The sequence below is a fragment of the Cherax quadricarinatus genome, unplaced genomic scaffold, assembly GCF_038502225.1.
Source record: "Cherax quadricarinatus isolate ZL_2023a unplaced genomic scaffold, ASM3850222v1 Contig2789, whole genome shotgun sequence".
In the NCBI taxonomy this organism is placed as follows: Eukaryota; Metazoa; Arthropoda; class Malacostraca; order Decapoda; family Parastacidae; genus Cherax; species Cherax quadricarinatus.
Window position 1 is genome coordinate 27,268 of NW_027197815.1, and position 16,545 is coordinate 43,812.

Here is a 16,545-nt window from a genome sequence, read left to right on the forward strand (position 1 = left end):
AGACCAGGAAAACTAGAATACAACAATAAATACCATACGAAAATACAGTGCAAAGCTGCTGTTTTAATCCAAAAACACGGTCAAAGTTTTTTTTTCTCATTACGTACTGTGTGCTGCAGGATTTTTTTTATACAGCGCACACTGACCACATATGTAGGCCTACCAGCTTTCTCTCACTAGATTTGAGGGCGCTAGAATTTAGCCGTACTAGTATGGCCGAAACCCTGAAAGGGTTAAGAATAACTTCTATATATATATAAAAAAAAAGCAGCCCTAATTACAATGAGGAAGTAATAAGTTATTAAGCTACTGGTACAAGTGGTCTTCAAGAAGGCACTGGACAGGCACCTAAAGTCAGTACCTGACCAGCCAGGCTGTGGTTCATACGTCAGTTTGCATGTGGCCAGCAGTAACAGCCTGGATAATCAGACCCTGATCCACCACAAGGCCTGGTCTCAGACTGAGTCGCGGGGGTGTTGACCCCCGAAACCTTTTCCAGTTATACTCCATTTATACACCTGCCTTAGCAAATCAAAATCAAAATTTTATTTCTTTGTAAAGGTTACAATGTGTGTTTACATTTCATAATTTGACTGGTACAAAGAAAGCCACTATCATGCCGAGGCATTTTGGGCAGACTTAACCTAATACAGTGGACCCATGGTTATCAGCCATTCTGCTTATCGGCCAACTCGGTTATCTGTTGATTTTTCGGCTTCCGGTTATCAGCCATTATTTCGCATATCAGCCATATTGGACGCTTCTACTGCCAGCCGCTCGTGTGTTACACAGTCAGTGTGGCTGTCTCTGGGCGAGCGAGGAAGCTTCTGCTCATTCATCCAAATATTTCGCTATAATCCATTGTTTTTGGTGGTTATTAAGTGCAACTGCAAAATAAGTAGCCATGGCCCCAAAGAAAGTTTGTAGTAAAGTTTTTTTGGTAAAGAAAGTGAGAAACACAATAGAATTCAAGGTAGGCAGGCATAGAGGCAAGGAGTGTAGCAGGCATGCAGGGAGTGTAGCAGGAAGGCAGGGAGTGCAGCAGGAAGGCATAGAGGTAAGGAGTGTAGCAGGAAGGCATAGAGGCAAGGAGTGTAGCAGGCATGCAAGGAGTGTAGTAGGAAGGCATAGAGGTAAGGAGTGTAGCAGGCATGCAGGGAGTGTAGCAGGAAGGCATAGAGGCAAGGAGTGTAGCAGGCATGCAGGGAGTGTAGCAGGAAGGCATAGAGGCAAGGAGTGTAGCAGGCATGCAGGGAGTGTAGCAGGAAGGCATAGAGGTAAGGAGTGTAGCAGGCACGCAGGGAGTGTAGCAGGAAGGCATAGAGGTAAGGAGTGAAGCAGGCAGGCATAGAGGCAAGGAGTGTAGCAGACAGGCATAGAGGTAAGGAGTGAAGCAGGCAGGCATAGAGGCAAGGAGTGTAGCAGACAGGCATAGAGGCAAGGAGTGTAGCAGACAGGAATAGAGGCAAGGAGTGTAGCAGGCAGGCATAGAGGCAAGGACTGTAGCCGGAAGGCAGGGAGTGTAGCTGGAAGGCAGGGAGTGTATCAGGCATGCAGGGAATGTAGCAGGAAGGCAGGCAGGGAGTGCAGCAGACAGGTAGTGAGTGTGGCAAACAGGCATAGGCAAGGAGTGTAGCAGGCATGCAGGGAGTGTAGCAGGAAGGCAGGGAGTGTATCAGGCATGCAGGGAGTGTAGCAGGAAGGCAGGGATTGTAGCAGGAAAGCAGGGAGTGTAGCAGGAAAGCAGGGAGTGTAGCAATGTTTATATGCGATGTATGTTTAATGATAATCACTCTTGGGCACATTAAATGTCTTATTTTAGGTTAATATAGACATTTTCATTAATCCATATATGACATTTTCTTCAAAATTATATAAGAAACAAGTTACATAGCATATAGCATATAAACATGCAATGTTTATATGCTATTGAGTGGAGAGTTGGGTGAAGAGTAAACATCATGTTTTCTCTGATTCAGCGTTAGAGAAAAATGTGAATCTGGCGTCTCGCCCAGTAACCGCCCATCATATGTGTTTGTTTACAATTTTCGGCATGAATTATTCATTACTTTTCCCTTTGTTTATGATGGCATCTAAAGGTAGTTGTTAGAAATGATTAAACTCAGTGAACAGAGTAATAATATGGCTGTGTACTGTAGCCCAGGGGAGGGCTACACATGTGTACTGTACCTACATCTACCGCTGCCTACACAACTTCCTACAAATATATACTACTCGCCTCTCGCCCTACATTAAGACTGCAAATATTTTAAGGTAAGTAATGAATGTACTCATTGTTTTCTGTATGTAAAACTATAGTTAATATTTAAAACATGTATTTTTTGCTAATATTTTTGGATGTCTGAAATGGATTAATTGGATTTACATTAATTCTTATGGGAAATATTTGAATTTTCAGCCTTTTCGATTTTAGGTCAACTTTCTGAATGGATTACGGCCGAAAACTGAGGGTCCACTGTACTTAAAAACTACTTAAGTCTAGACAGGAGGAGAATTTAAATAAACATTTAAAATAACATTTACTTACTTTTATTGAAGAGACTTGCTGGCATCTGGAAGATAGGGAGGAGGAAAGAGGGAGGACTTATTGTTTAGAAGGGGAACCCCCTTTCATAAAGACTTTAGGTAACGATATTTTACTCTATTATTATGAAGTAGTACAATTTATGATGCAGTGAAACCCCGGGTTTTGGCCATAATCTGTTCGAGGAGCTAGGCCTAAATGCGAAATGGCCAAAAGGTGTAGCAATATTTCCCATAAGAAATAATGTAAATAAAATTAATCCGTTCCAGACCCAGAAAAATATTCACAAAAAATACGTTTTTTAAATAATAACTATAGTTTTACATACACACAACACAGATAAATACATAAATGTATATTATATAGATAAATTAAAATTTAAATATTTAAAATAACATTTACTTACCTTTACTGAAGAGACTTGCTGGCATCTGGAAGACAGAGAGGAGGAAAGTGGGAGGACTTATTGTTTGGAAGGGGAATCCCCTTTCATAAAGACTTTAGGCAACAAGTCCTTATCTGGGGTTATTTCCCTTCTTTGTCTTTTAAGGCTACTACGACCAGCTTGAGAGTCACTGGACCCCTGTCCCCCAAAATAACTGTCAAGAGTGCTCTGTTTCTGGCATCTCTAAGATTTTCCTGAAGTGGGACAAGGTTTTGTCACTGAACACATTGCAGATACGACTTGTTTCAGCTTGGCCAGGGTGATACTTTTCAACAAAAGTTTGCAACTCATTCCACTTTTCGCAGGCAGGCAGGCAGGCAGGCAGGCAGGCAGGCAGGCAGGCAGGCAGGCAGGCAGGCAGGCAGGCAGGCAGGCAGGCAGGCAGGTAGGCAGGCAGGCAGGCAGGCAGGCAGGCAGGCAGGCAGGCAGGCAGGCAGGCAGGCAGGCAGGCAGGCAGGCAGGCAGGCAGGCAGGCAGGCAGGCAGCCAGGCAGGCAGGCAGGCAGGCAGGCAGGCAGGCAGGCAGGCAGGCAGGCAGGCAGGCAGGCAGGCAGGCAGGCAGGCAGGCAGGCAGGCAGGCAGGCAGGCAGGCAGGCAGGCACGCAGGCAGGCAGGCAGGCAGGCAGGCAGGCAGGCAGGCAGGCAGGCAGGCAGGCAGGCAGGCAGGCAGGCAGGCAGGCAGGCAGGCAGGCAGGCAGGCAGGCAGGCAGGCAGGCAGGCAGGCAGGCAGGCAGGCAGGCAGGCAGGCAGGCAGGCAGGCAGGCAGGCAGGCAGGCAGGCAGGCAGGCAGGCAGCCTGTAATATGTCTTCCATTCTATCAAATGAGACCAAGAAATTGCAAATACAACTATAAAAAACATACGAAAAAACACTGCAAAGTTGCTGTTTTAATCGAAAATCTTGGTTTCAGTTTTTTTTCTCTCATTATACACAGTGTGCTGCAGGATTTGTTTTATGTGGTGCACACATACCACATAGATGTATTCTCTCATATCTAGGCCCAAGTGTACCACTCACAGTTTATCAGAGTGAGCTGAGCTCATGACGTAGATCTACGGTTTGGACACTGAACGCAAAGCCGTAGATCTACGGGACAGACCCTGAAAGGGTTAATGCTCACCTGATGGCAACATCGAGTCCTGCCGCTTGAGGAAGTGTTGCCGATATACCATTTTTTCTCATTTTTATATTATTTTATATAATTTTTATGTTCTGATAATTACAATTTATTGTATTTCTTGTCATTTCATAACCAATCTTTGTTCTGACACTAATATTAGGTACTGAAATTGTAGTTAAATTGTCACAAACACAATGACAGGTGGACATTTACACCTGCCTTGGTCATTTACTATTGTCTAATAATATATACAAAGTATCTATAGGTCCCAGCAATGTTTTGGATACACAGGAGTATAGAAGAAGAAGAAGGAAGGAGGAGGAGGAGGAAGAAGGAAGAAACTCCCTTGAAGCAATTTGACAAGCATCCGGGAGGGCAGTGATGAGATATGGGATGACATTTGATGGGCGCCAGCGAAGGTGCAGAGATGAGATAGTGCAGAGATAAGAGGAGATAAGCTATGACATTTGATGGGTGCCAGCGAGGGTGCAGAGACATTTGATGAGCTCATATCTCTGTCTCTGATTATCTGTCTCTCTGTCTTGTCTCTCTCTCTGCTTGTCTCTTTCCGTCTCTCTGCTTGTCTGTCTCAGAGAGCCACTGTGAACCAACAGGTATTCATGTGCATTATATCTACGAGCACAGTATAGCACTTTGGATTTTTTAGGTTATTCTAGGTAATTTACACTATGTATAATTGTATTTGTGTGTACCTGTGAGACAGATAAAAAGAGATAGAGAGACAGATAGACAGAGACAGACAGAGACAAATAGATACAAATGGACAGAGACAAACAGAGATAGACAGACCCTAAACTTGGGGTTAACATCACTTTCCTCTTAAAAGGGGAGTGTTAATATGACATTACATCAGTGAATCCTTGGTGTTTGCTGCACTGTTTACTTGAGCTGGCGCTCAATTTAACTGGCGCTCCCACAAGGTACTAAGTGATCCCAGCTGGTGCACACCGAGTGTTAAGACCCATTCTATGCTGACCAGGCATCTCAGGCCAATTGTGCCAAATTTGCAGGCAGGAAAAATAAAATGTATACATATATACGTTTGGGGCGCTAGCGGTAAGAAAGCATATATACGTTTGGACCGTTTAGGGGTTAAATAGGAAAAGAGGAAAAATTTATGACTCGACAATTTTAAACAAACCACAAGCCATCTCATGCAATACACTGTGATTCACATCAATGGTTCCATAAAATCTAATAAAGCAACACTACAACAGGAACATTCTGATAAATTTGAAGAAACTTGTGTATTGTATATACACTGAATGCATACATCTCTTGGTGTATAACAGCTAACAATTTATTTTAATCTCTGTTTTAAGGATAAAAGTATCATTGACATATGATGTCCAGATTGCATGCAACCTTAATGAATCATGTACTGTACCTGATAGGCTCTAAGCTAAATAAGCCAACCAACTCTATCAGAGTATAGCTTCATGAAAGAAACAAACAATTACATGTACATACCCATCAACAAAAATATTGTCAGTAAAATTGCCTCTAGCAACCCAGTTTTTGGCCAATCCATCATGAAGACTGTAAAGTGCACCATCAAAGGTGACACTAATAATGGATGCTGTAGTAGATTTCAGTAGGAGTCCCAACATCAACTGTAAACTGCTTAGAGCCACCATTGCCATGGAAGCTGGGGTTCCTAGACAGATTGCAGATATTATAAAATACAGTGGGGTGTGAGAAGCAAATTATGACAGTTTATCATATGTGCTTGAAGGTGAGGAGTGTAAGAGAGATTTTGAGGTGTTAAGTGAATATGTAGGGAGTTTTGAATCAAGTAAGATTGTTTTGAAAGACCTTTAAAAGGTCCTTCTTTGGGGACACCTAATAAATAACAATAATAATAATAATAATAATAATAATAATAAAACTTTATAAAACTGGGTTGCTTAAATGTGCGTGGATGTAGTGCGGATGACAAGAAACAGATGATTGCTGATGTTATGAATGAAAAGAAGTTGGATGTCCTGGCCCTAAGCGAAACAAAGCTGAAGGGGGTAGGAGAGTTTCAGTGGGGGGAAATAAATGGGATTAAATCTGGAGTATCTGAGAGAGTTAGAGCAAAGGAAGGGGTAGCAGTAATGTTAAATGATCAGTTATGGAAGGAGAAAAGAGAATATGAATGTGTAAATTCAAGAATTATGTGGATTAAAGTAAAGGTTGGATGCGAGAAGTGGGTCATAATAAGCGTGTATGCACCTGGAGAAGAGAGGAATGCAGAGGAGAGAGAGAGATTTTGGGAGATGTTAAGTGAATGTATAGGAGCCTTTGAACCAAGTGAGAGAGTAATTGTGGTAGGGGACTTGAATGCTAAAGTAGGAGAAACTTTTAGAGAGGGTGTGGTAGGTAAGTTTGGGGTGCCAGGTGTAAATGATAATGGGAGCCCTTTGATTGAACTTTGTATAGAAAGGGGTTTAGTTATAGGTAATACATATTTTAAGAAAAAGAGGATAAATAAGTATACACGATATGATGTAGGGCGAAATGACAGTAGTTTGTTGGATTATGTATTGGTAGATAAAAGACTGTTGAGTAGACTTCAGGATGTACATGTTTATAGAGGGGCCACAGATATATCAGATCACTTTCTAGTTGTAGCTACACTGAGAGTAAAAGGTAGATGGGATACAAGGAGAATAGAAGCATCAGGGAAGAGAGAGGTGAAGGTTTATAAACTAAAAGAGGAGGCAGTTAGGGTAAGATATAAACAGCTATTGGAGGATAGATGGGCTAATGAGAGCATAGGCAATGGGGTCGAAGAGGTATGGGGTAGGTTTAAAAATGTAGTGTTAGAGTGTTCAGCAGAAGTTTGTGGTTACAGGAAAGTGGGTGCAGGAGGGAAGAGGAGCGATTGGTGGAATGATGATGTAAAGAGAGTAGTAAGGGAGAAAAAGTTAGCATATGAGAAGTTTTTACAAAGTAGAAGTGATGCAAGGAGGGAAGAGTATATGGAGAAAAAGAGAGAAGTTAAGAGAGTGGTGAAGCAATGTAAAAAGAGAGCAAATGAGAGAGTGGGTGAGATGTTATCAACAAATTTTGTTGAAAATAAGAAAAAGTTTTGGAGTGAGATTAACAAGTTAAGAAAGCCTAGAGAACAAATGGATTTGTCAGTTAAAAATAGGAGAGGAGAGTTATTAAATGGAGAGGTAGAGGTATTGGGAAGATGGAAGGAATATTTTGAGGAATTGTTAAATGTTGATGAAGATAGGGAAGCTGTGATTTCGTGTATAGGGCAAGGAGGAATAACATCTTGTAGGAGTGAGGAAGAGCCAGTTGTGAGTGTGGGGGAAGTTCGTGAGGCAGTAGGTAAAATGAAAGGGGGTAAGGCAGCCGGGATTGATGGGATAAAGATAGAAATGTTAAAAGCAGGTGGGGATATAGTTTTGGAGTGGTTGGTGCAATTATTTAATAAATGTATGGAAGAGGGTAAGGTACCTAGGGATTGGCAGAGAGCATGCATAGTTCCTTTGTATAAAGGCAAAGGGGATAAAAGAGAGTGCAAAAATTATAGGGGGATAAGTCTGTTGAGTGTACCTGGTAAAGTGTATGGTAGAGTTATAATTGAAAGAATTAAGAGTAAGACGGAGAATAGGATAGCAGATGAACAAGGAGGCTTTAGGAAAGGTAGGGGGTGTGTGGACCAGGTGTTTACAGTGAAACATATAAGTGAACAGTATTTAGATAAGGCTAAAGAGGTCTTTGTGGCATTTATGGATTTGGAAAAGGCGTATGACAGGGTGGATAGGGGGGCAATGTGGCAGATGTTGCAAGTGTATGGTGTAGGAGGTAGGTTACTGAAAGCAGTGAAGAGTTTTTACGAGGATAGTGAGGCTCAAGTTAGAGTATGTAGGAAAGAGGGAAATTTTTTCCCAGTAAAAGTAGGCCTTAGACAAGGATGTGTGATGTCACCGTGGTTGTTTAATATATTTATAGATGGGGTTGTAAGAGAAGTAAATGCGAGGGTCTTGGCAAGAGGCGTGGAGTTAAAAGATAAAGAATCACACACAAAGTGGGAGTTGTCACAGCTGCTCTTTGCCGATGACACTGTGCTCTTGGGAGATTCTGAAGAGAAGTTGCAGAGATTGGTGGATGAATTTGGTAGGGTGTGCAAAAGAAGAAAATTAAAGGTGAATACAGGAAAGAGTAAGGTTATGAGGATAACAAAAAGATTAGGTGATGAAAGATTGAATATCAGATTGGAGGGAGAGAGTATGGAGGAGGTGAACGTATTCAGATATTTGGGAGTGGACGTGTCAGCGGATGGGTCTATGAAAGATGAGGTGAATCATAGAATTGATGAGGGAAAAAGAGTGAGTGGTGCACTTAGGAGTCTGTGGAGACAAAGAACTTTGTCCTTGGAGGCAAAGAGGGGAATGTATGAGAGTATAGTTTTACCAACGCTCTTATATGGGTGTGAAGCGTGGGTGATGAATGTTGCAGCGAGGAGAAGGCTGGAGGCAGTGGAGATGTCATGTCTGAGGGCAATGTGTGGTGTGAATATAATGCAGAGAATTCGTAGTTTGGAAGTTAGGAGGAGGTGCGGGATTACCAAAACTGTTGTCCAGAGGGCTGAGGAAGGGTTGTTGAGGTGGTTCGGACATGTAGAGAGAATGGAGCGAAACAGAATGACTTCAAGAGTGTATCAGTCTGTAGTGGAAGGAAGGCGGGGTAGGGGTCGGCCTAGGAAGGGTTGGAGGGAGGGGGTAAAGGAGGTTTTGTGTGCGAGGGGCTTGGACTTCCAGCAGGCATGCGTGAGCGTGTTTGATAGGAGTGAATGGAGACAAATGGTTTTTAATACTTGACGTGCTGTTGGAGTGTGAGCAAAGTAACATTTATGAAGGGATTCAGGGAAACCGGCAGGCCGGACTTGAGTCCTGGAGATGGGAAGTACAGTGCCTGCACTCTGAAGGAGGGGTGTTAATGTTGCAGTTTAAAAACTGTAGTGTAAAGCACCCTTCTGGCAAGACAGTGATGGAGTGAATGATGGTGAAAGTTTTTCTTTTTCGGGCCACCCTGCCTTGGTGGGAATCGGCCGGTGTGATAATAAAAAAAAAAAAAAAAAAAAAAAATCAAACATGGTAACAGTGTCATATATGATATTATAATCAGGGGAAGCACTAAACTCATAGGGGTCATACTGTGCCTGGAATGCAAGGTAATAAGGTTTAATCTGAGGAGGGAGTAGCTAATTCCTTGAAACAAGTGGTATATGTATATATAAGACTTCTACTTGGTGGATTTCACCCATTACTTACAGTTTGAACTGTACAATACAGATTCTCACTTAACGATGGAGTTCCGTTCCTAAGACCATGTCAGTAAACAAATTTGTCGTTAAGCGAGGAGCATACTATAAGGGTAGTGGACTTGTGTCAACCATCTTTGATACTGTTTTAATGTCACCTTTGCACCATTTATAATATTTTTAGTATATTTTTAACTGTTTATACAGTAATGTGCTGTATATTGTAATAAACAGAGAGGAAATCAGCTCTAATACACATTATTTAGGTATGCATATTGGTCAGAGAGCCCGTCGTAAGTCCAAGTTGTCAGTAAACGAGTATTTCGCTAAGTGAGGAGAGGCTATATAAAGAATACAACGGGTAAAAAAGTTAACTAAACATAACAAAACCCACCTAACCAAAGATAACCCAGTGCAGGATTTACCTACAAGCTTAGCAGACTGAAGCCTAGGGCCTCAAAATCCAGCAGGCTCCAGCCAAGATGTATATGTTTGACATTGTCATAGTCTTTCTTACACAAGCTGTCATAATGCACTGTACTCAAAACAACCCTTCAGTAATGTTCCTTGCACTTCATTTCAGAATAATACTGTCTTAGGCCAATAACTTGACACTAGCACTGATTTTGTCCTTCCAGGAAAGCAATGAGATAGATAAATTGACTGAGGATCTCAGTCATTTATACTCTGATGTTGATACCAAGCTTCAAGCTAACACTCTTTTGCAGAAAATGGAAGAACTAGAAATTGTGTTTATGCTACATTTTTGGACCCATGTGCTACACATTTTCACAAGGTCAGCAAAGCCACTCAGAAATCAGAATTGATACTGAGTACTTGTGCATGTTTGTACAGTTCACTTCAGGATTTTTAAAGCCAAATTAGAGTAGATTTTGATGAGCTTGAGCAACAAGCAAAAGTCACCTTGCCAAATGTTAACTACAGAACTGTCAGAAGGAGGCAGAGTAAGGAAATGGCAAGAAAATGACAGAAGTGCACCTGGTCCTGATGCCTTTGATGAACTCTCTTCAAGAGATAAGTTTAGGATAAAATCCTTCATTCGTATCATTAGATGCACTTGAAGCCAATAACTTGTATTGTGTACAGAGATGTTGCACAATTTGTATTTGTTTATGTATTTCTTGCTACTCTTGGCAGCATCTAAGAGATTCAGTAAGGTGTTGAACTGTAAATGGAGGCATACCCAGAAGATGTTGAACTGAAACTTACTGATGAACTTTTGCACTTTCACTTGTACGTGAGACAAAGCCATAAGCCTACAGCAGAGCAGTCGCTGTCTCATACAGACCTTTATCAAATTATTTTTTTTATTATTAACACATCAGCCAATTCCCACCAAGGCAGGGTGGCCCAAAAAAGAAAAACTTTCATCATCATTCACTCCATCACTGTTTTGCCAGAGGGGTGCTTTACGCTACAGTTATAAAACTGCAACACACACACCCCTCCTTCAGAGTGTAGACACTGTACTTCCCATCTCCAAGACTCAAGTCTGGCCTGCCGGTTTCCCTGAATCAAATTATATACAAGTAAAAAATTCAGATAGCTTTCCCTAATGTGGAAGCAATCTTATGGCTATTTCTTAGCTTAATGGTCACTAACTCTCGAGCCTCAAAATAATTAAAAAAGAATTAAGGGCCACAATGTCTCAAAACAGGTTACCTGCACTGAGCATTCTGTACAGTGAAAGTGACAAACTTAGACAAACAGATTTTGATGAACTTTTCGATGATTTTGTTGAGGAAGGCTATAAAAAAAAAGTCAATGTACGTATTTGATGGTTATAGTTTCTTTATTTCTTAATATGTATTTTAAAATAATACACATATTTTAAAGAATATAACAGTAAACTTGCAATTTCATTTTCCTAAAAATTCTTGCTTATTCTACAAAACATTAACAAGGCTCAGTTACTGAAAAAGTTTTTACAGTTAATTTTAACATTTAAGCTTTTTTTTCAATTACTCCGGTATTTAAAAATAACATCTTATGTCTTTTAGAGGAGGAATTGTGAATTGCAGAATTTAAACACCCATCATCAATCTTGGCTTCACTGAATTTTAAAACACTTCCATTTTCCTCTAGTCGTGAAGGTGGAGATTAGGAGGGGCCTCACAAATGGAATAGCCTAGGGCCTCTCTTCATCTAAATCTGGCACTGACCTAACCTATACCATTAGTCTTTGTTTATGCTAGGCCAGGCAAATAACATGCCTTTACCAAGTACTGATTAGCTCAGAGGTGCAGTGCAATCAAAATAAATGTAACTTAAGACAAAATTAGATAAGATTTGTTCATTTTTCATTTAACCCAGAGGGTTTGCCACCAGGATAACCCAAGAAAGTCAGCGAGTCATCGAGGACTATCCATCTTATTTCCATTGGGGTCCTTCAATCTTGTCCCTAGGATGTGGGATGTGACCCACAACACTCAAATAACACCCAGATACCTACTTACTGCTATGTGATGAATGGTTTGAAAAACCACCGGTGGCCTGGTGGCTAAAGCTCCCGCTTCACACACGGAGGGCCCGGGTTCGATTCCCGGCGGGTGGAAACATTCGACACGTTTCCTTACACCTGTTGTCCTGTTCACCTAGCAGCAAATAGGTACCTGGGTGTTAGTCGACTGGTGTGGGTCGCATCCTGGGGGACAAGATTACGGACCCCAATGGAAATAAGTTAGACAGTCCTCGATGACGCACTGACTTTCTTGGGTTATCCTGGGTGGCTAACCCTCCGGGGTTAAAAATCCGAACGAAATCTTATCTTATCTTATCTTATCTGACACTTATGCAGCATATGGAAATCTTTATTCAGGAAACATTCCTCTCCTTACGCCTTCCTCTTTGTATTGGACTGATGAAGCCACTGTGTGGCGAAACGTTTCCTGAATAAAGATTTCCATATGCTGCATAAGTGTCTCAATCTTCTACTTACTGCTAGGTGAACAGGGACAGTAGGTATAAGGAAACACACCCAACGTTTCCACCCATGGAAGGGATTGAGCCACAGACACACACTGTGTGAGATAAGAGCACTGCCAACCAAAATAAGAATTTCCACAAGAAATATTCACTTATATTGTGGTATAAAATGTAAACTAATGCTTGAGGTCAACCAAGTTGTATTTACAAACCTTAGTCAAAGAAACCTGGTTGATTGTGGACCTGAGGCTCAGTTGATAACATGCTCAGCTCACATACTGGATGTCAGGAGGTTCAATCCCAGGCATGGGTGGAATCGTTGGGCATATTTCCTTACACCTGTTGCCCCTGTTCACGTAGTAGTAAGTACCTGGGTCTTAGATGACTGCTGTGGGTTGCATCCTAGGGGACCCCAATGGAAATAAGACAGTTCCTGATGATGCACTGACTTTATTGGGTTAACCTGAGTGGCTAACACTCGGAGTTAAAAACCTAAACAAAATATTATAAGAACATAAGAAAGGAGGATCACTGCAGCAGGCCTGTTGGCCCATACTAGGCAGGTCCTTTACAATCCATCCCACTAACAAAACATTTGTCCAACCTAATTTTCAATGCTACCCAAGAAATAAGCTCTGATAACTCTATCCACTCAAATCCAACCCCTCTCACTCATATATTTATCCAACCTAAATTTGAAACTACCCAAAGTCCTAGCCTCAATAACCCAACTAGGTAGACTGTTCCACTCATCAACTACCCTATTTCCAAACCAATACTTTCCTATGTCCTTTCTAAATCTAAACTTGTCTAATTTAAATCCATTACTGCAGGTTCTCTCTTGGAGAGATATCCTCAAGACCTTATTTATATCCCCTTTATTAATACCCATCTTCCACTTATACACTTCGATCATGTCTCCCCTTTTATCCACCTGTTCCCTAGGCTTCCTCAACTTGTTAATCTCACTCCAAAACTTTTTTTTATTTCCAACAAAATTTGTTGATAACATCTCACCTACTCTCTCATTTGCTCTCTTTTTACATTGCTTCACCACTCTCTTAACCTCTCTTTTTCTCTCCATATACTCTTCCCTCCTTGCATCACTTCTGCTTTGTAAAAACCTCTTATATGCTAACTTTTTCTCTCTTACTTACATCATCGTTCCACCAATCGCTCTTCTTCCCTCCCATAGACATAGACATAGACAGGACTCGCAACAATGACTTTAAATTGGAAAAATTCAGATTCAGGAAGGATATAGGAAAGCACTGGTTTGGTAATAGAGTTGTGGATGAGTGGAACAAACTCCCGAGTACCATCATAGACAAACTCCCGAGCATCAACACCTTATGGGGGGGAGGGGGGGTTACTTTATGGTAGTAATGAAAGCTTTTGATCCTAGGAGCTGGACTTTGCCTTCCCTTCCTTGCATCTTGCTTAACTGCATCATATTCCCCAGGCACTGTATGACCTTGGGGTGAGTATAACACCGAGCACGTCTCCGGAGGCACACATCAACCAGATAACTGCTGCAGCATATGGGCGCCTGGCAAATCTGAGAATAGCGTTCTGATACCGTAGTAAGGAATCGTTCAAGACACTGTACACCGTGTACGTCAGGCCCATACTGGAGTATGCAGCACCTGTTTGGAACCCACACTTGCTCAAGCACGTCAAGAAATTAGAGAAAGTGCAAAGGTTTGCGACAAGGTTAGTTCCAGAGCTAAGGGGAATGTCCTACGAAGAAAGATTAAGGGAATTCAGCCTGACGACACTGGAGGACAGGAGGGTTAGGAGAGACATAATAACATACAAAATACTGTGTGGAATAAACAAAGTGGACAGAGACAGGATGTTCCAGAGATGGGGCACAGAAACAAGGGGTCACAATTGGAAGTTGAAGACTCAGATGAGTCAAAGGGATGTTAGGAAGTATTTCTTCAGTAACAGAGTAGTCAGGAAGTGGAATAGCCTAGCAAGTGAGGTAGTGGAGGCAGAACCTATACACAGCTTTAAGAGAGAGGACCCAGTAGCACTCAGTGAAGAGTGGGGGCCAGGAGCTGAGTCTGGACCCCTGCAACTACAATTAGGCAAGTACCTCTACAGGTTTAGCGCTTCTTCCTGAATATGTCAACAGCACACAGCATTTCTCCTGAAGAAAATATTGATATTTCTCGTAAGTTTAGTAAGGTAAGTAATTTACACATATGTTACATAAGAACATAAGAAAGGAGGAACACTGCAGTAGGCCTGTTGGCCCATACTATGATAATTGTACCTAATGTGCACCTGTACCTCAATAAACTTACTAACATCTCACTTTACTGATAAAACCAGAGAATTTTCAATATAATTTATTGGGATTGAAAAAAGTCACTGGTTGGCGAATATTCTCGTTATTATTACAGTCACTGGGGAGCGCTAAACCCGTGGGGGTCATACAGTGCCTAGGAAAGCAATCCAGATTTGATCCATGGAAGAATTTCTATTGGGCTCCAAGGACCCCAATGGAAATAAGTCACTTTGTCTGACATTTTTTGGGTTATCCTAGGTAATTTCCACATATGTTACTATGTATGATAATTTGTGTAATTGTATTTAAGTATACCTGTACGGAAATAAATATATACTTGTCCGTCCCCGGCTTCCAGGAACCTCCCTCCAGGTTCAACAACTGTCAAAGCTACTCAAGTGTTGCACGTTTGCTCCCCTCAAGGAAGGTTCCTTGATGTTGGTGAGGGGCTCTTGATTTAGGGAATTGGATCTGTGCTCCAGTTCCCCGAATTAAGCCTGAATGCCTTCCACATCCCCCCCCCCCAGGCGCTGTATAATCCTCCGGGTTTAGCGCTTCCCCCTTGATTATAATAATAATGCACGTTTGCTAATATTATGCAACATGTCAGTATTGCAAACTATTAATGTAATTATATATATATAACGTATGATTTCTGCATCTGCAGTGTTTTAGGAAAACACTGGAAGCCACTAGGAACAAGTTATATTAATTTTATTGGTTATCCTAGGTTAAAATTAGCATAAAAACCACAAAACCCGTTTGTTCTGTAGCCCATTGTTAAAATTTGTTTGTAAAAAATAAACAACTTACTATGAGTATTATGTAAGTGATTGTGGGTGAACCCGAGTGTTTCTCGAGCACCAGCTGGAGGACCACTAGTGAGTCATGACGTCACTATCATGTATCACGTGTCTTATTCTACTACAACAGTCTACTACACTCAGGACGTGGGTAATGGGGTGCATAATAAACATATTAAACTAACTACTACACTGATATGAAACTTATCAGAAGGCCAGTGTTTATAAAGACAACTTTACCGTGCCATATCCGGTTTTTTTTAGCAGATATAAAAAAAAGGTTCAATTTTTTAATGAAAACTTCACATCTCAACATGACTCATACACGTCCTTCCTCGACACTAGTATTGTATACCATACCTGGAGGGGGGTTCGGGGGTCAACGCCCCCTTGGCCTAGTCCTTGACCAGCCCTCGCGGTAGATCAGGACCTGATTAACCGGGCTGTTACTGCTGGTCGCACATAAACCTACGTACGAACCACAGCCCGGTTGGTCATGAACTGACTTAAAGTGCCTGTCAAGCTCCTTGAAGACAGCCAGGGGTCTGTAGGTAATCCTGATTTATGCTTGGAGACACTTGAAAAGCCCTGGGCTCCTGACACTTACTGTATTATCTCTTGGCGTACTCATGGCGCCCCTGCTTTTCATTGGGGTAATGTTGCACTGCCTGTCAAGTCCCTGACTAGGGATTAGTCCCTCTAGGATTTTCCAAATAAATATTATGTATCTTTCTCGCCTGTATTCCAGGGAGTACAAATCAAGGAACTTAAGCCATTCTCAGTAATTTAGGTGCTTTATTTTACTTATACGTGTGGTGAAAGTTCTCTGTATACTTTCAAGGTATGCATTTCGCCTGCCTTGAAAGGGGCGGTTAGTGTACAGGAATATTCCAGCCCAGAGAGACCAAGCGATTTGAAGGAATCATCATGGGCTTGGCATCTCTAGTTTTGAAGGTTCTCATTATCCATCCTATCATTTTCCTAGCAGATGTGGTAGAGACATTGTTGTGATCTTTGCAAGTGAGATTCTCTGACGTTATCACTCCCAGGTCCTCCATATTAGTTTTTCGTTCTATTGTGTGGTTGGAATTTGTTTTATACTCCAAT

At 41.7% G+C, this 16,545-nt stretch overlaps 1 protein-coding gene across 4 annotated transcripts in view; it reads right to left on the reverse strand.

Annotated features, from left to right (window-relative positions):
- Positions 1-15,607, reverse strand: part of LOC128687424 (putative phospholipase B-like 2) — a gene marked incomplete at its 3' end in the record, with an annotated part of 36,090 nt that extends 20,483 nt beyond the window's left edge. Inside the window, 3 exon segments of one of the 4 annotated variants that reach the window (XM_070081460.1) lie at positions 5,601-5,787; positions 12,552-12,741; positions 15,449-15,544. In XM_070081460.1, coding sequence (XP_069937561.1) covers positions 5,601-5,773 — 173 coding nt within the window. 4 annotated transcript variants of the gene reach the window in all.
- Positions 15,608-16,545: the final 938 nt, after the last annotated feature.